This window comes from Cynocephalus volans, chromosome 18, assembly GCF_027409185.1.
Source record: "Cynocephalus volans isolate mCynVol1 chromosome 18, mCynVol1.pri, whole genome shotgun sequence".
NCBI classification, from domain to species: Eukaryota; Metazoa; Chordata; class Mammalia; order Dermoptera; family Cynocephalidae; genus Cynocephalus; species Cynocephalus volans.
The window spans coordinates 13,474,456-13,492,728 of NC_084477.1; the positions used below are offsets into that span (position 1 = coordinate 13,474,456).

Consider the following 18,273-nt stretch of genomic DNA (forward strand, 5'->3'; position numbering starts at 1 on the left):
ATCATTCATTGGCCTCTCTTCACCTTTTACTTTGATATTATTGTATTTTTGGTGGTGGAAAAGAATTTGGGGCTCGAGCATGCCTGGTAGGAAACAGACAACAGTTCTTCTGAACTCTTCGGGCACCTAGAGCGATCATACTGCTTTGTCAAGGTTGGAAGAAATTCGCAGGTAGAACTGTGCTGTGAGTCCAGACTACAGTGGAATAAGCTTCAGTCAGCTCCCACCACCGCACGGTGGATTGAGAAGCGTGCTGGGAGCTGGCATGTTATCCTGGTTTACATGAGGCTGCTTCAAAACGTTCATAGAAAAATAGAATAGAAAGATAATACAAATCTCTTCATGAACGTTTTGAAATGCCCTTACATGGTTTCAGTAAGGAAATTTTTAAGAAATCCAGGCAAGGTTTCTTGGGGTATCTGAATATAGGAATGCACCATTAATGAAATATCCTCATTACGATATTTAGAATAGGTAAGGGTTTTAGCAAAGTGAGCCAGCCTACCCAGGTTAACTACTCGAGTTGTCGCTCACTCTTTTGTTTGCTCTGTGGCTGTCATTCTGATTACACGAGTGCTTAATACTCACTGTCACTTCTTTCCAGTTCCTCATTTTACGTATTCTTTGATTAAAGTAAAAGCATTCAATAGTGCTTATTTAACAGGTTTTCAGATTAATAAATCATTTCTGTGAGTGTGCATAACTTGTTTAGTAAATCGGTATTTACTAAAAAGACTACTCAATTACAGGGATTACTTGCTGTAATAAATTGGTGTGCTCTTAGGTTACTTGTCATCGATATAGATAGTGTTAACTATTTTTTAAAGCATTCGTTTCTTAAATTGTAAAAATGGAAGCGATGTCCTATATGACTTTACATGAAATCATCCTTTAAGATTTTTAGGATTATACATTCAAAATAATCAGTAATTTATATATTTTATGTAATTTTTATACGTATAAAACTATACTACTTATTAATTGGATTACCACTACTGTTCTGAGTAGTAACGTTCATATGCATCTCAATGATTTATACCTACAATTTTTTTTATTACTGTCAGGGTAGTTTAGAGTCACTGTTTAGTTATTCCTGTTATCTGAATTCAGTGGATTAAAACAAAAATCTAAAGAACATTCATCCTAGTTTATTAGGACATATATCCATTTACCCTTGCTCCCTGCTGCTTTGTTGTTGGTATTGTGTCTATTTGAATGGAAGATAATCCCTATAGATCAAATAGTAGTTTTTTAATAATGTAGCAGTTAATTATCCTTTAAGGTAAACTGCTCTCCCTACCCCTCTCTATTATTTGTTATTGTCTTTATGCATGGCTCGCTTCTTCCTTTGGTTCAAGTTTCTGCTTAGATGTCAAATCATCAGAGAAGCCGTGTAGGAAATGGTAACCATTATCACTTTCTGTCTCTTTGCAATGCTGGTTTCTAACCCCTGCACTAGTTGATAGTGGATATATTTAGTGGATCAGTTTGCTGTCTGTCTTCTCCAGTCTAGCTGGAGGGCAAGGGCTTTGTCTTTCTGGCTCACTGCTGTATCCCTAGTGCCTAGAATGGGGTCTGGACATGGTAGGTGCCCAATAAATATTTCCTGGATGAAGGAGTTGGCTCATAAGTAGCCTAAATATCATGATAAATTTTTGCTTTTGTATTTTCCCTCAAAACATGTTCATTAATAAATTTATTGTTTAAAACAGTAGTTTCTAAATCTGGCTGTGTATCAAAACCACTTGAGAGCTTTATAAACTGTAGATTCCCCTTTACTGTGTAAGTCATGCTTTAACACTGAGTTAATAGCAGTTTGGGGTAAGGTTGGTGACAGAGGGCTGTAGGTTCAATCCTGAGTTCCTAACATAGTATTTATTATTAGTTACCATAAGCAAAAAGTCTGCACACTAAGTTGGCCTGTGCTACCATTATATTTTAAGAGATACAGGGGTTAGGAGACAGGCAGGAGTATCTTGCAGCCCGGAAAAGGTGGCGTGACCTCCTAACGCTAGTACTAAACGAGGAGAGTGAAAAGAAAATTCAGCCGGGGAAAATGGTATGCTTGACGAGGAGGAAAAAACATGGGTGCAATTTGATGAGTTCCCAGAATTAGGAATTTTGATGCAATGGGAGCACGATCAAATGAAAGAACAGTGTTGGAGCAGCTTTGCAGAGGGAGGAAAACAAGAGAACTTTCTGCAGGGAGGACACTGTAGGATCCAGGGAGAATTAATGAATGATGCAGCTGTACAGATGGGAGAAGATCTAGTTTAGGAACAAATGAATGAAAGCCAGTGTCACAGGCGGCCACAGGGTACAGGTGAGCTCCAGCAGGGGTGTGCGACGGGGGAATTCAACCTGTCTCTGCACCTGCCCACCGTGGCCTGCTGCTCACTCTGCGTGTCACGAAGCTCTTGTCAGTGTGGGTAGGCTTTTTCAGTAAATGACAAAGAAGTAAATATTCTAGGATCTGTGGACTATACAGTCTCTGTCGCAGCTACTCGACTCTGCCACAATGGTGTGAGAGCAGTACATAAGCAAATGAACGTGGCTGTGTTCTTTACAAGAGCAGGCAGCGGGACAGGCTTGGCCCACGAGCCATTGTCTGCCAACTCCTTGTGTAGGTCAACAAAACCCGCCTTTTTTGTGATTTTGAAAAAGTATTAAAAGAAAAACTATTGGTTGGATCAAGGGAATAAACACTAAGAAAGTAGTTATAAACAAATGATATAACTGATTTTACTTTTGAGATTTTTTCTTTTAGCACCCTTAAAATATATTTTAAATCATTCTGCTTTAATATATCAATCAGATTTTTTCTTTATTGGTTGCTTAGTTGATTTTGTTGGACAAAGAGGTTGATAATCGTCCAGTCTGCACATTTATAGATGATCCTGTATTCATGTAGTCTTCATGTACACAAACACAAATTATTTATGAATGTGTATGTACATATATATGCATCAGGGAATATGTCTTTATGATATATTTAATATTTGTGAAATTTATATACAGTTGAGTCACTTTTGCAAATGAATTTACTTAAGAATAGCTCAAAGAAATTAAAAATATGTAACTTAGAAATTAATGAATTTTAAAACTTTTTTAACTGAAAGCCATACTTTTAATAACATCATAATTTGATTTTTTTAATTTTTCAATTAAGATTTTTAAAACATTGTTTTTAAGTCCTGAATCACTCTGTGTCCTTTACGTGGACAGTTTTTGTCTAGCCATCTGTAAATTAACTGTTTTCTGTGCCTTAATTTGTATAGTCGAATATCTTTATAGTTTTAGGGCTAGAAATAGAACCAATGTTCTTACAGTCTGCAAAATCATGTTTCCATTGTCTATAAGTTATATATAACCTGTTTATTAATGGAAGTTATTTTTATACTCTTCCTGTATCATGGAAGTCCTGGGTAGTTCTTGGAAAGCATGGATCAAGATGCCATTTCCACTTTATAATTATGGATAATCCCAGTCTATGGATGGGATCCATTGAATGTCTAATGAATGTTTTTCACTGATAGGAAAATATGCTATTAGGTAATGAAAGGAAGAGGGACGTTTCATGACCATGTTTGGCCCTGTTTTAAGCCAGGTGCCTATATACTGTTGATTTAATCTCATGACAACAAAAGATAGTAAGCATACAATGAAAAGAATACGTCTGTGCCAACATACAGAGCCCTTGAACTTACATGTACTATGATCATACATTGTGAAGCGCAGTCATAGTATGATTTTTCTTTACGTATGAAAGCATGTGTTTCTCTTTTCTACCCAGAGTATAAGACTCAGTAATTAAGATTTTTTTTTTTTAATCTTGTGTATTCCTCAGAGATCTCTATTAAAATGTCCAAATCATGGAGATCTAGGAAATATTCATTTGGGTTTCAATGTGGAAAATGTGTATTTAATTTTAAATGTTTCAACAGGTTTTTGAAAGTTGTGCTTACTGTGTATTCGTTTGAGAGGGAAAGAAAGCACTTTAATATTTAACATTGGTAAAAGTAAATTAGGAATATGTATTTTTGTTTAAACTAGAGAATTGGGTAGCTCTATGAATAATCAGATTTGATTCACAAAGTTATTGAGCAATGTAATTCCTAAATCCAAATGGCGGGGTGTCAGGGAAATCTCTATTTTTAATACAATATATGTTAACTAAATATTTCCAAGTATGTACTTTGGTAGGTGTATACTTAGAGAAGAAATCACACAGACTATTAAAGCAGGTTATGATTCTGTTAGCTCTTTTCAATCCTGGCTGTTTAAAACTTAAGAAAAGATGAATGCCTCTCACAAAGGAGCAGTGAGTAGTATCCGAAGGAAAGGGAATGGTTGTTTTTTCCTCTCTCTGAAGTAACTTGTCCAAGTTATTACAAATCTTGCAGCAAGCACAGTCACAAGTGTGCTAGGCACTCTACCATTTGAGCTGGAGATTGCTTGAAGAGCGTTTCTCTAACGTCAGGTTTGCTTTGTAATGTTACACATGAGAGAGATGGTAAAATACCAGCAGTTTTCCTGAATTGCTTCTCGTTCAGATGAGAGATCTCCAGCTGCTCAGTACGTAGACCTCTTGCTGAATCCCGAGCGCTACACCGGCTACAAGGGGACCTCAGCCTGGAGAGTGTGGAACAGCATCTATGAAGAGAACTGTTTCAAGTAATCGGAGGGGACAGACCAAGGGCAGGGGACGGGGAATCGGTTTCTGGTGGGAAAAAAATGACATATAAAAGTCAAAAGTGATTCTATGTTTAAGATTCATGCTTTCTTTTTCAGGCCTCGGTCTGTTTATCGACCTTTAAATCCCCTGGCACCTGGCCGAGGTGGGTTTTTAATGTTTTTAGTGATTGTTTAAAAATGTCTTTGTAACTAAGCTTTCTATTGAAAATATTTTCAACTGTTTTATATTTTGCTTAATTTGAATGAGCAACAAAAATATCAGTTCATAGTTAAATCTCAAAATGTTTGCACATGTGTTTTATAATTACTGTCATTTATCAAGTACCTGTATGTGCCAGACCCTAAACTAGGAGCTTTATGTAAAGTACATTAGAATATGTGAGTAACCCATTTATGTCAGAGATTTCCTGGGGAACTCTTAAAACTCTGGCTGCCCAGGTCCTCCCCCATACTCATTAAGTCATAATCCTTGGGATGAGGACCCAGGCGTTGGTACTTTTTAAACTCTCTGCACAGTTCCAGCATGCAGCCAGGTGGCTCTGAGCAGCACCTTCTCAGGCCTTCTGGGTGCATCTGGTTCTGTAGGTCTTGAGGGAGGCCCTAGATTCTAACAAGCTCTGGGGTGCTACCCAGGGTGCTGACAGGCGTTCTCCAGTTCAAGTAGGAAGAATGTAGAGAAGTTTCAGAAGCTCAGGTTGCCTTCAGGAGCCCTAGACCTGCACTGTCCAGCAAAGTAGCCAGCTGCTGAGCACGCGAAGGATGACTGCTGTGAAACTGGATTTCAACTTTTATGTCAGTTCATTTAAATTTAAAAACCAGGGCTGGCCAGTTAGCTCAGTTGGTAGGAGCGCAGCCTTATAACATCAAGTTTCACGGGTTCGGATCCCCATGCCGACCAGCCACCAAAAAAAAAAAAAAAAAAGAAAGAAAGAAAGAAAAAGAAATTTAAAAACTGAAGCAGTATGACATAGCATTGCCATTAGACAGAACTTTATTGTTTAAGTAGGACCACTTTCACCCTTGCACTCCGTAACATACTGTTGTTGTACTGTGGTGCATGTATACTTTTGACTTTTTAAAATGTGGCTGTTACAAACATTTTAATTTCATTTGTGGCTGGTGTTACGTTTCAAAGGGACAGCGTTGCTGTAGTCAGTTGGGCACATCCTCATTCTGTTCCCAACGAGGAACCAAACCCTGGGAGCAACCCTGTAATTCACCTGCCATTCCAGCGTTTTCTTTAGACCAGGATTGACTTAAGAATCTGAATTTCCTGGTCTAGATTTCTGTCCTTAAGGCCTTGCTGAGAACCACATAGACTTGGGAGGGATGAATGCACAGGCTGTGTTTAGATGCTCCTTTATCACAACGTGGCAAATGTTCTCCAAGTTCATTCTGGAAGTGCCTGGAGAAGGGCATTGGATCATGAAAAAGGCATGTATGGCTTCTTATGCTTTGTCTCGTTTACTGCCTTTACCTTATAACTTCTCTATTTTCAACTTAAATATTTTAATTACGCAAAATTTTACAAAAATTGAAACAACCTAGAAGTTATATAAAGTAGAGAGGGAAAGCGCCCCCATGCCCCGCTTTCTGCTCCCTAGTACAGAGTTTGGAAGGTCTTCCAGACCTTTCCTGTGGTCACTTACTTTTAAAGCAGGACACAGAATTGTTCACTTAATAAAACCATCAAGTCCTAAGAAATACTTCACTTCCATGTTATCATAAATTAGAGACAAGAAGGCGCTGGAAAGATGAGGAGAGGAGGGAAACCCCTACACAGATCAAGGTAGCGAGAGGGAGAGGAGAAAATGAGGAAAAAGAAATACGAAAGAGGAAGACACGAGGCTGGGGGAGGGGGGAGGGGACGGGTCCTCGCTGCTCCCGGAAGTGACCAGCAGCTCTGGTGCTGTTTGTGGCTGTCCCCAGTGAAATCGTTGACCAGCAGCTCTTCAGTTTTCTTAGCTGTGTCTCTTCCACACTATTCCTGAGTCATGACAGCGAGGCCTCTACAACTGTTTTTGCAACAGTTCTTGAGCAACAGAACCTTTTTTCCCAAAGTGAAATCTCCCATCAGAATCCCACACGTAGAGCTGACAGTGGCAGAGCTGCTGGGGACCCCTGAGCCCAACCTCTGGCCCCTTCCCCACCTCTGGGCAGCCCAGCAGCAGCACCACAGTGAGGGTTTCTCTGCTGACAGCCTAAGGGACGTCTGTGCTGGAGAGCAGTCATCGAAAAGCTAAAAGTATTCCAGCACGGAAGCAGTCGTGTTCAGAGAGGGCCGTATGCATGATTAAGGGAAGGACTGTGTGTACTTGTTAGTTAATTATTGAAACTCATGGTCTTCATGATGACTTTTAATTGCTTTCTGATATTTTATTATTCATTTTATAAGGCATCTGTGAAAATCTTGTACTTTGTGGCCTATATTCTTATTAAGAAGCCTCATTTGTAGGATAACTACACACTGACCAAGGTTCATGACATGACTGAAAGTTTCACAGTGAGTTTTAATCCTGTATTTAAATAAATAGGATTGGAATGTGGACCGTGTAAGACATTTTCTAAAGTCTTTTCTGTTATTTTCCCTTTTAGGCGAAGATGATGGTGAGTTGAAACTGTTGTGTTTTTGTTTGCTTCAAGGGCAGAGGAAATGTCTTAAATGATCAAAATTTGATTTTTTTCTATTTAATTCAAAAGAAAGTGTTTATCCTTTTTTTTTTTTTCAGAAAATAGCTACCAATGAATGATGACAAAAAATTAGATTTTTAAAATAATATAAAATTATCCTGTGTTTAAAAAAAGATCATTTTACTTAAATGCTTAGTGGAGAAGCCAGGATCACATTCTAAATTCCCCATTTTCTGGCTATAATAATCTACTCAAATATGTTCTGAGGAAATGGAGAGAAGTCAAGATACTTTTACCAGATAATCTGTCTTGTGACCTCTTCATTTTCTTACTGACTTTGAAATTTATAACCTCGGTTATCAACATAAGACTTAACCTGTTGAAGAACAGTTTATCAAAAATTAGTTCCTTCGGGTTATTGAATGTACCTCTGGTCCTACAGTAAGGTGCTCCAAAATAGCCAACGTGATCATTTTATCTGGATGTTTACTTATTTATGTTCAAGGGCACCGTGATGGGCGCCGTGCAGGACAGGGAGAGATGGAGAACTCGGTGCCTTCCCCCTAGGGGCTAACGATATAGTGGCAACTAGTTACCATCAACAACGGTAGTGAAGCTAAAGAAATAGCCCCCACGTAGTACAAACAGGAGGTGAAACAAGTCACACAGGAGGGATCTGGGAAAGCTGACTTTGAGATGAATCATGACGAACAGGGCAGATTAGGCCAGTAGAATTTGATAGAGTGGGCTAGGTGGAGGAAATAACACGAACCTATGAGTAGAGAAAGGAAAAGTCAGGCATGTGTGGGGAGACGGTCAGGAGGCCCTTTTAGCAGCAGGAAAGACCACAGAGAGGGAGGTTACATTAGAAAGATGGGTAGGGGCCAGATTGTTGAGGTCCCTGGGGGCTAGACTTTTCCTGTTGGCAGTTAAGGTTTTTTGGATAAAGTGACGTAATGAACGATCCTTACTTAGTAAGTGTGCATTGAATGAATGAGTCTGCAGAAAGATGTTTGTGTTGTTTTGCAAAGTGTGAAGATTCTCAGGAGGCAAAGTCATTCCCCAGCATCTAATTTATCCCCTAGACTCCCTGCTCAGTTCATCCACCTGTTAGGTTTTTCTGTCATTCTTTTCTCAATTAAAAAAACAATCAGGGTAGGTAACAGGGAGTACATTAACAGTTTTGATCCTATTGGCTTTCATCTTTTTTTTTTTTTTAAACACTCAAAACAACAGTAATTAGGCCAGGTATAGTTCTTTTTTTTTAATCGACAGATACAAATTGTATATGTTTATCATGTCCAACATGATGATCTGAAATATGTGTTCGTTGTGGAATGGCTACCTTGAGCCAACTGATTCATGCATAACCTCATAGGCTTATTTTTTGTGGTGAAGACACTTAAAATCTACTCTCAGTAATTTTTTAAGAATACAGTCCATTGTTATTAACTGTAGCCACCATGTTGTACAGTAGATCTCTTGAACTTACTCCTTTCTAACTGGAATTTCCTGTGCTCTGACCAACACTCCCCGACCCCAGGAGTAGTCCTTATGGCGTTAGTACACAAATAAGTCAAGTCCCTTGCGCTCTGTGCACTTTCTTCTCATAAGAATTATATTGAAAATTAAGGGACTTTTAATTATCCTATGAAACTTAGTCATCTGAGATGATTGAGGGAATATACCTAGCTTTATTGTCTTAGGAACAGAGTAATTAATAATTTGATTTTTTAATTAATTATAATTCACTGGTTTTTTTCTGGAATTTTTAAAAAGCGCTATGGTGGTTATCATCAAAAGCAAATTTAAGATTGTGAACCTGTTTGTCCCCATGCTTTGGATATTCACCCTTCAATGGATAAGATTTACATAATTTTTTTTTTTAACCAGTAAGGGGATTGCTCAGCCAATGAGCGCACTGGCCATCCCTATATAGGATCCGAACACCGGGCCGGCCTAATTTACATAATATTTTGACTGTAATGTTTTCTCAAAAATTTTAATAGTCAAAATAGGATCTGTAAGAACATTCTCCCAAGGTTCCTTACATTACTTGTGGGCTTTATTTTCTAGAACCATATGCCTGTTTTCCCACTTCACCCGAAGCACTGGACGTTTCTAGAGCTATTCCTTAATCTGTCATAATACATATTTTATATACCTAATGTATTCTGGTTTATAAATGACCATTTAAAATATTGTAACCAATGCTTTCTCTCTCTTTCAGGAGAATCATTCTACACATGGCTAGAAGGTAAATGATATGTGTGTTTTAAATTTATTGGCTTTTTGTAAAAACTGATTTATTTTGCCTATTTTTTAAGTTCTCGGATTTTATTACGTGCACAACTAATTCTGATAGTGTTTGAAAGAAAATAACATGCACTTTAGGTTGCTGTATCTTGGGATAAAATTATGTGAAAATGTTGAGGATATATTGGTCAGCTGAAAATCACTGCTATGTAAATATACAGGCCGGATACTGTCCTGAGGTTTTATAACTGGTTCCCCAGTCTTATTTCCTTTCTCCATGTAATGCTCATCCAAGCTACTTTTCTAGTAACCAGTATGCAAATCTACTTTAAAAGTAGAGGCTTACCTTTTGGAAGGAAGTACTTTTCATATATAAAATTGAGGGAAGATAAATTTGAATTTAGAAAGTTCTAAACATGTTTGCCCATGTTAATGTCATCTAAATTTGTCTAATTGAAAGATAAAGCAATACATATCCCAAGTGTGATATATGCCCGATTCTTGTATTTCCACTGTTGAAAATATAAAATGTTATGAATGGAAAGCTGAAATGTTCTAGGATTTTAACAACGTAGTTAATAACTGGATAGATGATGCTTTTAAAATTTTACCCAATTGCTGTTAGCTTATTAAATTAAAAGTTTAAATATATTAAAATATATTAGTGAAAAATAAGCAGGTGGAGTGATACAGGAACATTGACATTTCATAGCCATAACCTTAAAGGAACTTTACAGAGTTAAACTAAATAGTTAATTCTATTCTATGCTTGTTAATCAGTCATATTATCTTAAGAACATGATTTCTTTTTGTTTTGAATGAACTATGTGCATATGTTGGCCATTGTTAAAGTGAATGTTATGATGTGCAAATACTGTTCGGAGTTACATTGAAAAATGGCCTGTGTTGAAAAAGACGCTTAGCTGTGTTTACTTGTTAAGCTCTACTCTAAAGATACATACAGATTGTGGAAAGTAGCATTTAGGCTAAAAGAGGTAGTCAGAGACTCTGAGTGTTGATAACCAAGGTAAGAATGGAGTCGAGGGTCAGTACTGGATTCTGGGTCCACTATATCAGCCACTCCTCTGCTGTCCTGCTGGTGCGAGTCCCTAGATATGGAGACACGGTTCCAGAGAGCACTCAGTACGGGCAGCTGACCCCACCAAACTGACGTCTGGTTTTCTCATCTGGAGCGTGGACAGTGACAGTCACAGTCCTCCTGACAGACACTGTGTGTGTAGGTGACGCCTGTGAAAATTCCTCTGGAAACTACAAAGCAATGTCCAAATGCCAAACAATACTGTTACAGTAAATCCAGCCCTTTTGTGAGAGAGAAAAATTATATGTGGGTACTTCAAAAAGTTCGTGAAAAAATAAAATTAAAAGATAATACGAATCTTTCCATGAACTTTTTGAATACCCCTCATGTATATCTATATCTATATATCAGTGTCCCATAATTCAGTTGCTATGATATACATATATATATATCAGTGTCCCATAATTCAGTTGCTATGATATACATATATATATATCAGTGTCCCATAATTCAGTTGCTATTATATACATATATATATATATCAGTGTCCCATAATTCAGTTGCTATGATATACATATATATATATCAGTGTCCCATAATTCAGTTGCTATGCTATACATATATATATATCAGTGTCCCATAATTCAGTTGCTATGATATACATATATATATATATCAGTGTCCCATAATTCACTTGCTATGCTATACATATATATATATCAGTGTCCCATAATTCAGTTGCTATGATATACATATATATATATATCAGTGTCCCATAATTCAGTTGCTATGATATATATCTATATATCAGTGTCCCATAATTCAGTTGCTATGATATACATATATATATATCAGTGTCCCATAATTCAGTTGCTATGATATACATATATATATATATATCAGTGTCCCATAATTCAGTTGCTATGATATACATATATATATATCAGTGTCCCATAATTCAGTTGCTACGATATATATATATATATATCAGTGTCCCATAATTCAGTTGGTATTATATACATATATATATATATATCAGTGTCCCATAATTCAGTTGCTATGATATACATATATATATCAGTGTCCCATAATTCAGTTGCTATTATATACATATATATATATCAATCATTGTCCCATAATTCAGTTGCTTAAGATAAATTCAAATGGGGTTAAAAATTTTCAAGGAAGGGGACCTTTCTAAATCGGGTGGTTGAATTTGCTGTGTGTTGTTGGAAATAGAAATTGGTGGGTCGTGGCTTTGTAGGTCAGCGTTTGCCATGTGACGGGATGTCGTAAGCACTGCTCAGAGACATAGGTTGGAAGGAAAAGAAAGTGAACTTCAAATCTGATCATTTTGCTACTTGATCACAGATTTGGTTAACAGTCTTACTAGAGAAGTTAGGACTTAATGTTTTATTAAAATCTGTTCATACCGTTTGAATCCTTCGTTACCATAAACATTCAAAATTGGCCATATACTTTTAGGAAGGAAGCGACAAAATAGAATTTAATTTCTACCTTCTGGTCTTCATCTGTGACAAGTGGAATATTCTAGCAAGAATTCCAAGTTAGGGAGTGAGATCTCAAAAGAATTAATCTTTCCTACGAGGGGCTACATGCTTCGGAGCCATCTGTAGGACACAGAGAGCAAACTGATGACTTGAAAGGTCTTGAAAAGACACAAAGCCACATAAATACTTTTACATTAAAACAAATCCCTCAGCATACAAATGAGACTGTATCTTACTTTTCACTGTTGAAGACCGTTTTCTCTTGTGGGAAGAACGTTAAAAAACAAACAAAAAACCCGTCGGGTGGTGAAGGAGGCGGAAAGCTAATTGCCAAGCATCCAGCAGATTCTTAAAACTCACTTCTCTGCATTTTCATTTTTAAAATTTTCTATAAAGATTACTTTCTAAAAAAAATTTTTTTTTTAATTGTGGTAAAATATATGTAACATAAAATGTACCATCTTAGCCATTTTTAAGTTGGCTATTTCGTGGCTATTTTGTTACTATTCAGTTTACTGTTTCAGGTACATTCACAATGTGTATTACTCTTCTTGTAAGAGAAAACCTTTTTAAACAGAAGCAGGCGTCTTTTAAATTAAAAGGGTAGCAAGGTAGGATTATACTGTCTTCATTTCTGAGCAAAAGTCTGAGAAGGCTCTATAAAATAATTTTCCATCATGTTCCAGAGCTAAATAGTCAACTTACATTTGTTTTATTAGTGGGAATTCCTGTATGTCTGTTTTCCAGGTTTTAGCTCCATACGAGTGGAATGTATAGTTAAATAGACTTAGAGAATTCCAGGGGCAGAAAGTTAACAGGACCCTGCTTTCTCCACTGTTAAGTAGGTTCAAAGAAAGAACACATATAAGGAAAAGGAGAAACAGGTATTGTTGAGTCACAGCAGTGACTTTATAATTACATTTGCTTTAGTGACTTTATAATTACATTTGCTTTACTACGTTCCTAGCCTAACCCACAAAAGACCTGAGCTGTTGCCTTCTGGGTAACACGGGAGCTTGCCAGCTACGTCCAGAGTGTTTGGACCTCCAGTAGCCCAGACTTTTCTTCCTTGTACTGCATTAAGTTTTCATCTTATTTAGTTAACTCCGTTCTGAAGGCAGAATCTTATTTTGTCTTCTAGTGAGAGAATCTTGATCTAATTATTTTTATATTATTCCTTGATTTATTTCTAATGTCTTTGAATCTTAATGTTAGAAATAAGCCTGTGTACTGAATCTCCTTGATTCAATATTTCTGTTACCTGAATGGGTGTGATTTCTTTTTCAATATCTTTCTGAATAGGTTTGTGCCTGGAGAAAAGAGTCTTCTATAAACTTATATCGGGACTTCACGCTAGTATCAATTTGCATCTATGCGCAAATTATCTCTTGGAAGGTAATCAGATTTTTGAGTTGAGATTTTTGCCTTCTATTAGTGTAAAAATTATTGGGAGTGGGGGAGGAAATACATATTCTCTAGAGCCAAAAAAAAAAATCCATTTACTAAAACAGTGTAATGTATGTCTGTTCTCTTTAGAAACCTGGGGTAAACCCAGCTGGGGACCTAATATCAAAGAATTTAAACGCCGCTTTGACCCTGTGGGAACCAAGGGAGAAGGTCCAAGAAGACTAAAGAATCTGTACTTTTTATACCTGCTGGAGCTTCGAGCTTTGTCAAAGGTGGCCCCATATTTTGAGCGCTCAATCGTTGATCTTTACACAGGAAACGCAGAGGAAGATGCTGACACAAAAACCCTGCTACTGAGTATCTTTCAAGATACAAAGTAAGAATTGACCGTCCGTGATCTGAAATTCCCCACTCTGTATTCAAGTGCGGGAGCGCTTGAAATACAGCAGAACCTGACTCCTCAAAGCTTGAGAGGGGGGAATTAGAACCAAGAAGGAACACGGGCGATAGAACAGCAGCATTTAAAAATATTTCCAAAAATGGTGACTGAAAACTACCTATAAAGCGTTGATGCAGAAACTTTCGCCCTTGAGAGTACACTGTCTTTAAAAATATACCTAAATTTTAGGTAGTATCAAAATTTCATGCTACATTAATATTTTTTATGCAGTTTTATATTCTTCCACTTATTGTTTAAATATAGATGATGTAGTGTGTTAGCATAAAGTTGGATACATAAGTGGACATTAGTCTTCCCTTCTAGGACATAACCTTTTTTAAAATGCTTGGTCTATAAAACTTGAGTTTTATGGTTGTTAAAATGAGCATGGAGGAAAAGTGAGATGAAGAAATGTTTAAACTATGTATTACGTTTTAAAAGAATGTTAAGAGAATGTTGCATATTTTTCACAGATTGTTTTTGGTTACTTTTTTAGATTATCTTAATGTAATTTCTTTAAAACATTACAATCTTTTTTAAGATTGTAATGTTTTATATAATTTATATTATATTGCTTCACTCTTTTATTAAATAGTTTATATGTGAACTGTTCGTCACCATGCTACGTTACTAAACCTTACACGAGTAAATAATGAATTTTAAATATTTGTAGGGATAGAAAATTCTACCAGAGCTCTAATACAAAGTACTTAGATTTTTCATCTGTGATTTATTGTAATACTGTCATTTTATCAGGTCCTTTCCCATGCACTTTGATGAGAAATCCATGTTTGCAGGTGACAAGAAGGGGGCCAAATCATTGAAGGTAAAAAGTTCCTGATTGGGGGGACCGGGTTGGGAGCAGTTTACTGGTCATTTTAATCCTGTTCATCTAAACGCTTCTTTCTCATTTCTCCAACTTGTTGAAGTCAGTGCGATCGGATTTTACTATCAGTGGTACAGAAAGCTTCTCCATTCTTCCTTAATTCCTTTCTCTTTTCTAGTTTGACCAACTGCTTTATGAATCCTGTTATGACTGTGTCTAATAAGCAGTTTACCTTTATAAATGTCTTTGTAAAAGGTATTACTTTGAGAGAAAGTTCGTAAAGGCAGGGTATTGCTGTTTTGATGTATCTTTCAGTTAGTCACTTTGAGGGCCATAAGTAATATATTTTTCTAAGGTTGATTTTATGGAAGGTTGTAGTTTTTGAAACTATTATGTTTTTGTCCTTTTGGACTGACATAAAAGGTTAAACTTGGCTGTTAACCTATGGTATCAGAAGGACAATATGTCTTACAGACATTATCAAACTTCATTTTAGGAGTTCTTTATTTTCATTTGCTTACAGTACATTGATGAACAAATCATACCCTTAAAATGTTTGTGAAAGTATTTCAAGTTGACTGGCAAGTATTTTTCCAGCATAACTCCTCAGTCTTTCATATGCAATTCTGAAATCCAAAAAGCTCCAAAAACTGAAACATTTTCTCATGTATGGCCCAAGGTAATTTTTTAGCAAAACCTGAGCTGAACTGATGTAAGAATATTTATAGTGCATTTCTAGAATTGTGCTTCATGTGAATATTCAAAGTGTTTCATAATATATAGTGTATGTACTATATTTCTAAAATTTGACACATTCTGAATTCTGAAACACTTTGGGCCCAAAGGTGTTTTAGATGTGTATGTACTACAAGAACTAATACATTAATACTGAGTGATTCTCCATGGGTGAGAGTTTCTTGATATTTCTGAAATAAGTAAATTAGCCACAACTGTATTTTCGTGTTGGAGGGTTGTTTTGTTTTACAGTTGTTTTAGAGGTATGTTGCTATTGTGGTATTTAATACAATGTTCATTCATTTTTATAATGCTTCTTATTTTCTAAGTACTTACACAGATATTATACTTTTGGTCTGTTCAGAATGCCCTTGTGTAGCAGACAGGGCAACTATAATTATGCATATCTTTGTAGATTAGCAGAGTGAGACTGAGCACGGCCTCAAGTCTCACAACTAGCTTTCGGCTACACGGTGCTGAGAGTTTTGTTTGCTGTTTGGGTGTGTAAAGGAGAACCTAAGTTCATTTTTCCATCTGCTCCAAAGAACGCAATTACATGTGAAAGGAAAGCAAAGGATTTTTCTTTCTTTTGGCCAGAGAGTATTGATTTCCTCACAAATCTCTGAGCAGCGGGGCAGGGCTTGTGGTGGCCAGAGTTTTCAGACCACTTGTCTCCAATTTCCTCCAATAAAATACTTCCCTCAGTGCAATAAAATAATTTTTGTTTTCTATGTTTTGCAAGTGCAACAGGTGAGGAGACTCTGTCTTAGCCAATGTCATCATCATGTCAGGCAAGACTAGCCTTAGCGACATAGAAACCATGCACAGCGGCTTACAGGTGGAAGTTTCACCTGCGTAGGAAACTATTACGGCAGAAGACAGGGACCCAGCAGGCACCTGTGTGGAATGTGCACTAGCAAACACGGGGATGCTGTGACAGGGCACCTGTGACGGACACAGCATGCTACTGAGGAAGGACACAAAAACCCATCATTGTTCTAGGACTAGCTTTCTGACTGAGGCTCACACAAAGCGAAAACATCAAAAATAAATGACACATAAATAGATATACTTATCATTGGTCATATGTAAATATCAAATAGAAGCAGCAGTTAGGTTGCTTAAAAGTAAAGACCATGTATTATTTACTTTTGTGGCCCCCAAAGTGAATATTTTGGTGATTTGCATAAAGTAGCCCCTCAATAAAAAGTTTCTTGAGCTGGCCGGTTAGCTCAGCTGGTTAGAGCGCGGCCTTATAACATCAAGGTCAAGGGTTCGGTTCCCCTACTGGCCAGCTGCCAAAAAAAGTTTGTTGAATTAAAATGCAGAATGGGTCCTGTAGATTTCCATTCATGTCAGTTGTTTTGTATGCCATATTATGCTGTGCAAATTCAAATATTTTTCTTCTTCATTGTTGAAAAGCACAACTCATTTATTAATAAACTTCAAAACTTATTTCTTATAGTTCAGCCAAGTGCGGTTTAATTTTAAACGTCTAAGACTGAAAATATTTTCTGTGTGCTAGGAGGAATTCCGGTTACATTTCAAGAATATCTCCCGCATAATGGACTGTGTTGGATGTGACAAATGCAGATTGTGGGGGAAATTACAGGTATGTGTGTTTTTTCCTCTTTTGAAACTATTACTAGCCTTAAGTTTTTCCACTGAGTAGTTCAGAATTTTATTAAAACATCCCTATTGCTTATTGAATTAGAGTTTAGAAATAAGCAGATCCAAAGTGTGGTTTTTCTGTTTTATCGATAAAAAAATTATTATTATTATTTTTATAAACTCTGTGCTAACTGTATATGCGTAAGGATGTTTTTCATATTATTTTACATTAACGATTTTAGTATATTGTATCTATTTTTCTATTGGTACAATCTCAGATTCACTTCTGAAGTTGATGGTTATGAATAATGTATGTTAGTATTTTATATACATATATAATAGATAAAATATAATTATATAAATATCAAATTGTTGTCATTGAATTTGTTTCAGTGATCAAGAGAAGGCCACCACCTGGTTACAAAAAAGGAAATCTCTGCAGGGCATTACCCTGTATATTCAGAGCAAAAAGGATTGTTTGATATTTTACCTCTTATTTTCTTACAAATCTGATAAGTGAAAGAAAATCCAAGAGAGAATTATTTTAATAGAGGCTACACTGAAATAAAAAATTTCTTTTCCTCTAGTGCTAATAATTGAGAAATTATTAAGTTTAGGTATCACTGAGTTTTAAATTGCTAGGGGTGATAAAAAAAAGTATTCAAGGTTACAGGTCAAACATTGTAATCCTAATGTGGTATTTTCAAGGTTAAAAAAGGCATTTCAGTCATTCAGGATAATATGATATGTATCCAACAAGTGTTAGACTATTCGGTGTTAGTTTATCGTATGCATAACCTGTGAGGAAGCAGAAACTGTACTTGGTCTATTTTAACATTTTGGAGAAAAGCTTAGTTCATACGAATTTGCTGACTGTCCGCAGTGGCTGAGTATTCCTTTAAACCTTTGTGGTAGGAATTATTATATAACGCTAACTGTAAGTTTATTGGTATTTTCTTTAGACTCAGGGTTTAGGAACTGCCCTGAAGATATTATTCTCTGAAAAAGAAATCCAAAAGCTTCCAGAGAACAGTCCATCTAAAGGCTTCCAGCTCACTCGACAGGAAATAGTGGCTCTTTTAAATGCGTTTGGGAGGTAAGAACTATTTTCACAGCGAAGACT

The 18,273-nt window shown here is 36.5% G+C and overlaps 1 protein-coding gene across 1 annotated transcript in view; it reads left to right on the forward strand.

Annotated features, from left to right (window-relative positions):
* The window catches only part of ERO1B (endoplasmic reticulum oxidoreductase 1 beta), a 49,405-nt gene that overhangs the window by 26,328 nt on the left and 4,804 nt on the right, over positions 1 to 18,273 (forward strand). Inside the window, exons 7-15 of the mRNA XM_063082708.1 lie at positions 4,554 to 4,674; positions 4,792 to 4,838; positions 7,291 to 7,302; positions 9,557 to 9,583; positions 13,435 to 13,527; positions 13,669 to 13,915; positions 14,735 to 14,804; positions 17,065 to 17,151; positions 18,113 to 18,246. Coding sequence (XP_062938778.1) covers positions 4,554 to 4,674; positions 4,792 to 4,838; positions 7,291 to 7,302; positions 9,557 to 9,583; positions 13,435 to 13,527; positions 13,669 to 13,915; positions 14,735 to 14,804; positions 17,065 to 17,151; positions 18,113 to 18,246 — 838 coding nt within the window. The remainder of the gene's footprint in view (positions 1 to 4,553; positions 4,675 to 4,791; positions 4,839 to 7,290; positions 7,303 to 9,556; positions 9,584 to 13,434; positions 13,528 to 13,668; positions 13,916 to 14,734; positions 14,805 to 17,064; positions 17,152 to 18,112; positions 18,247 to 18,273) is intronic.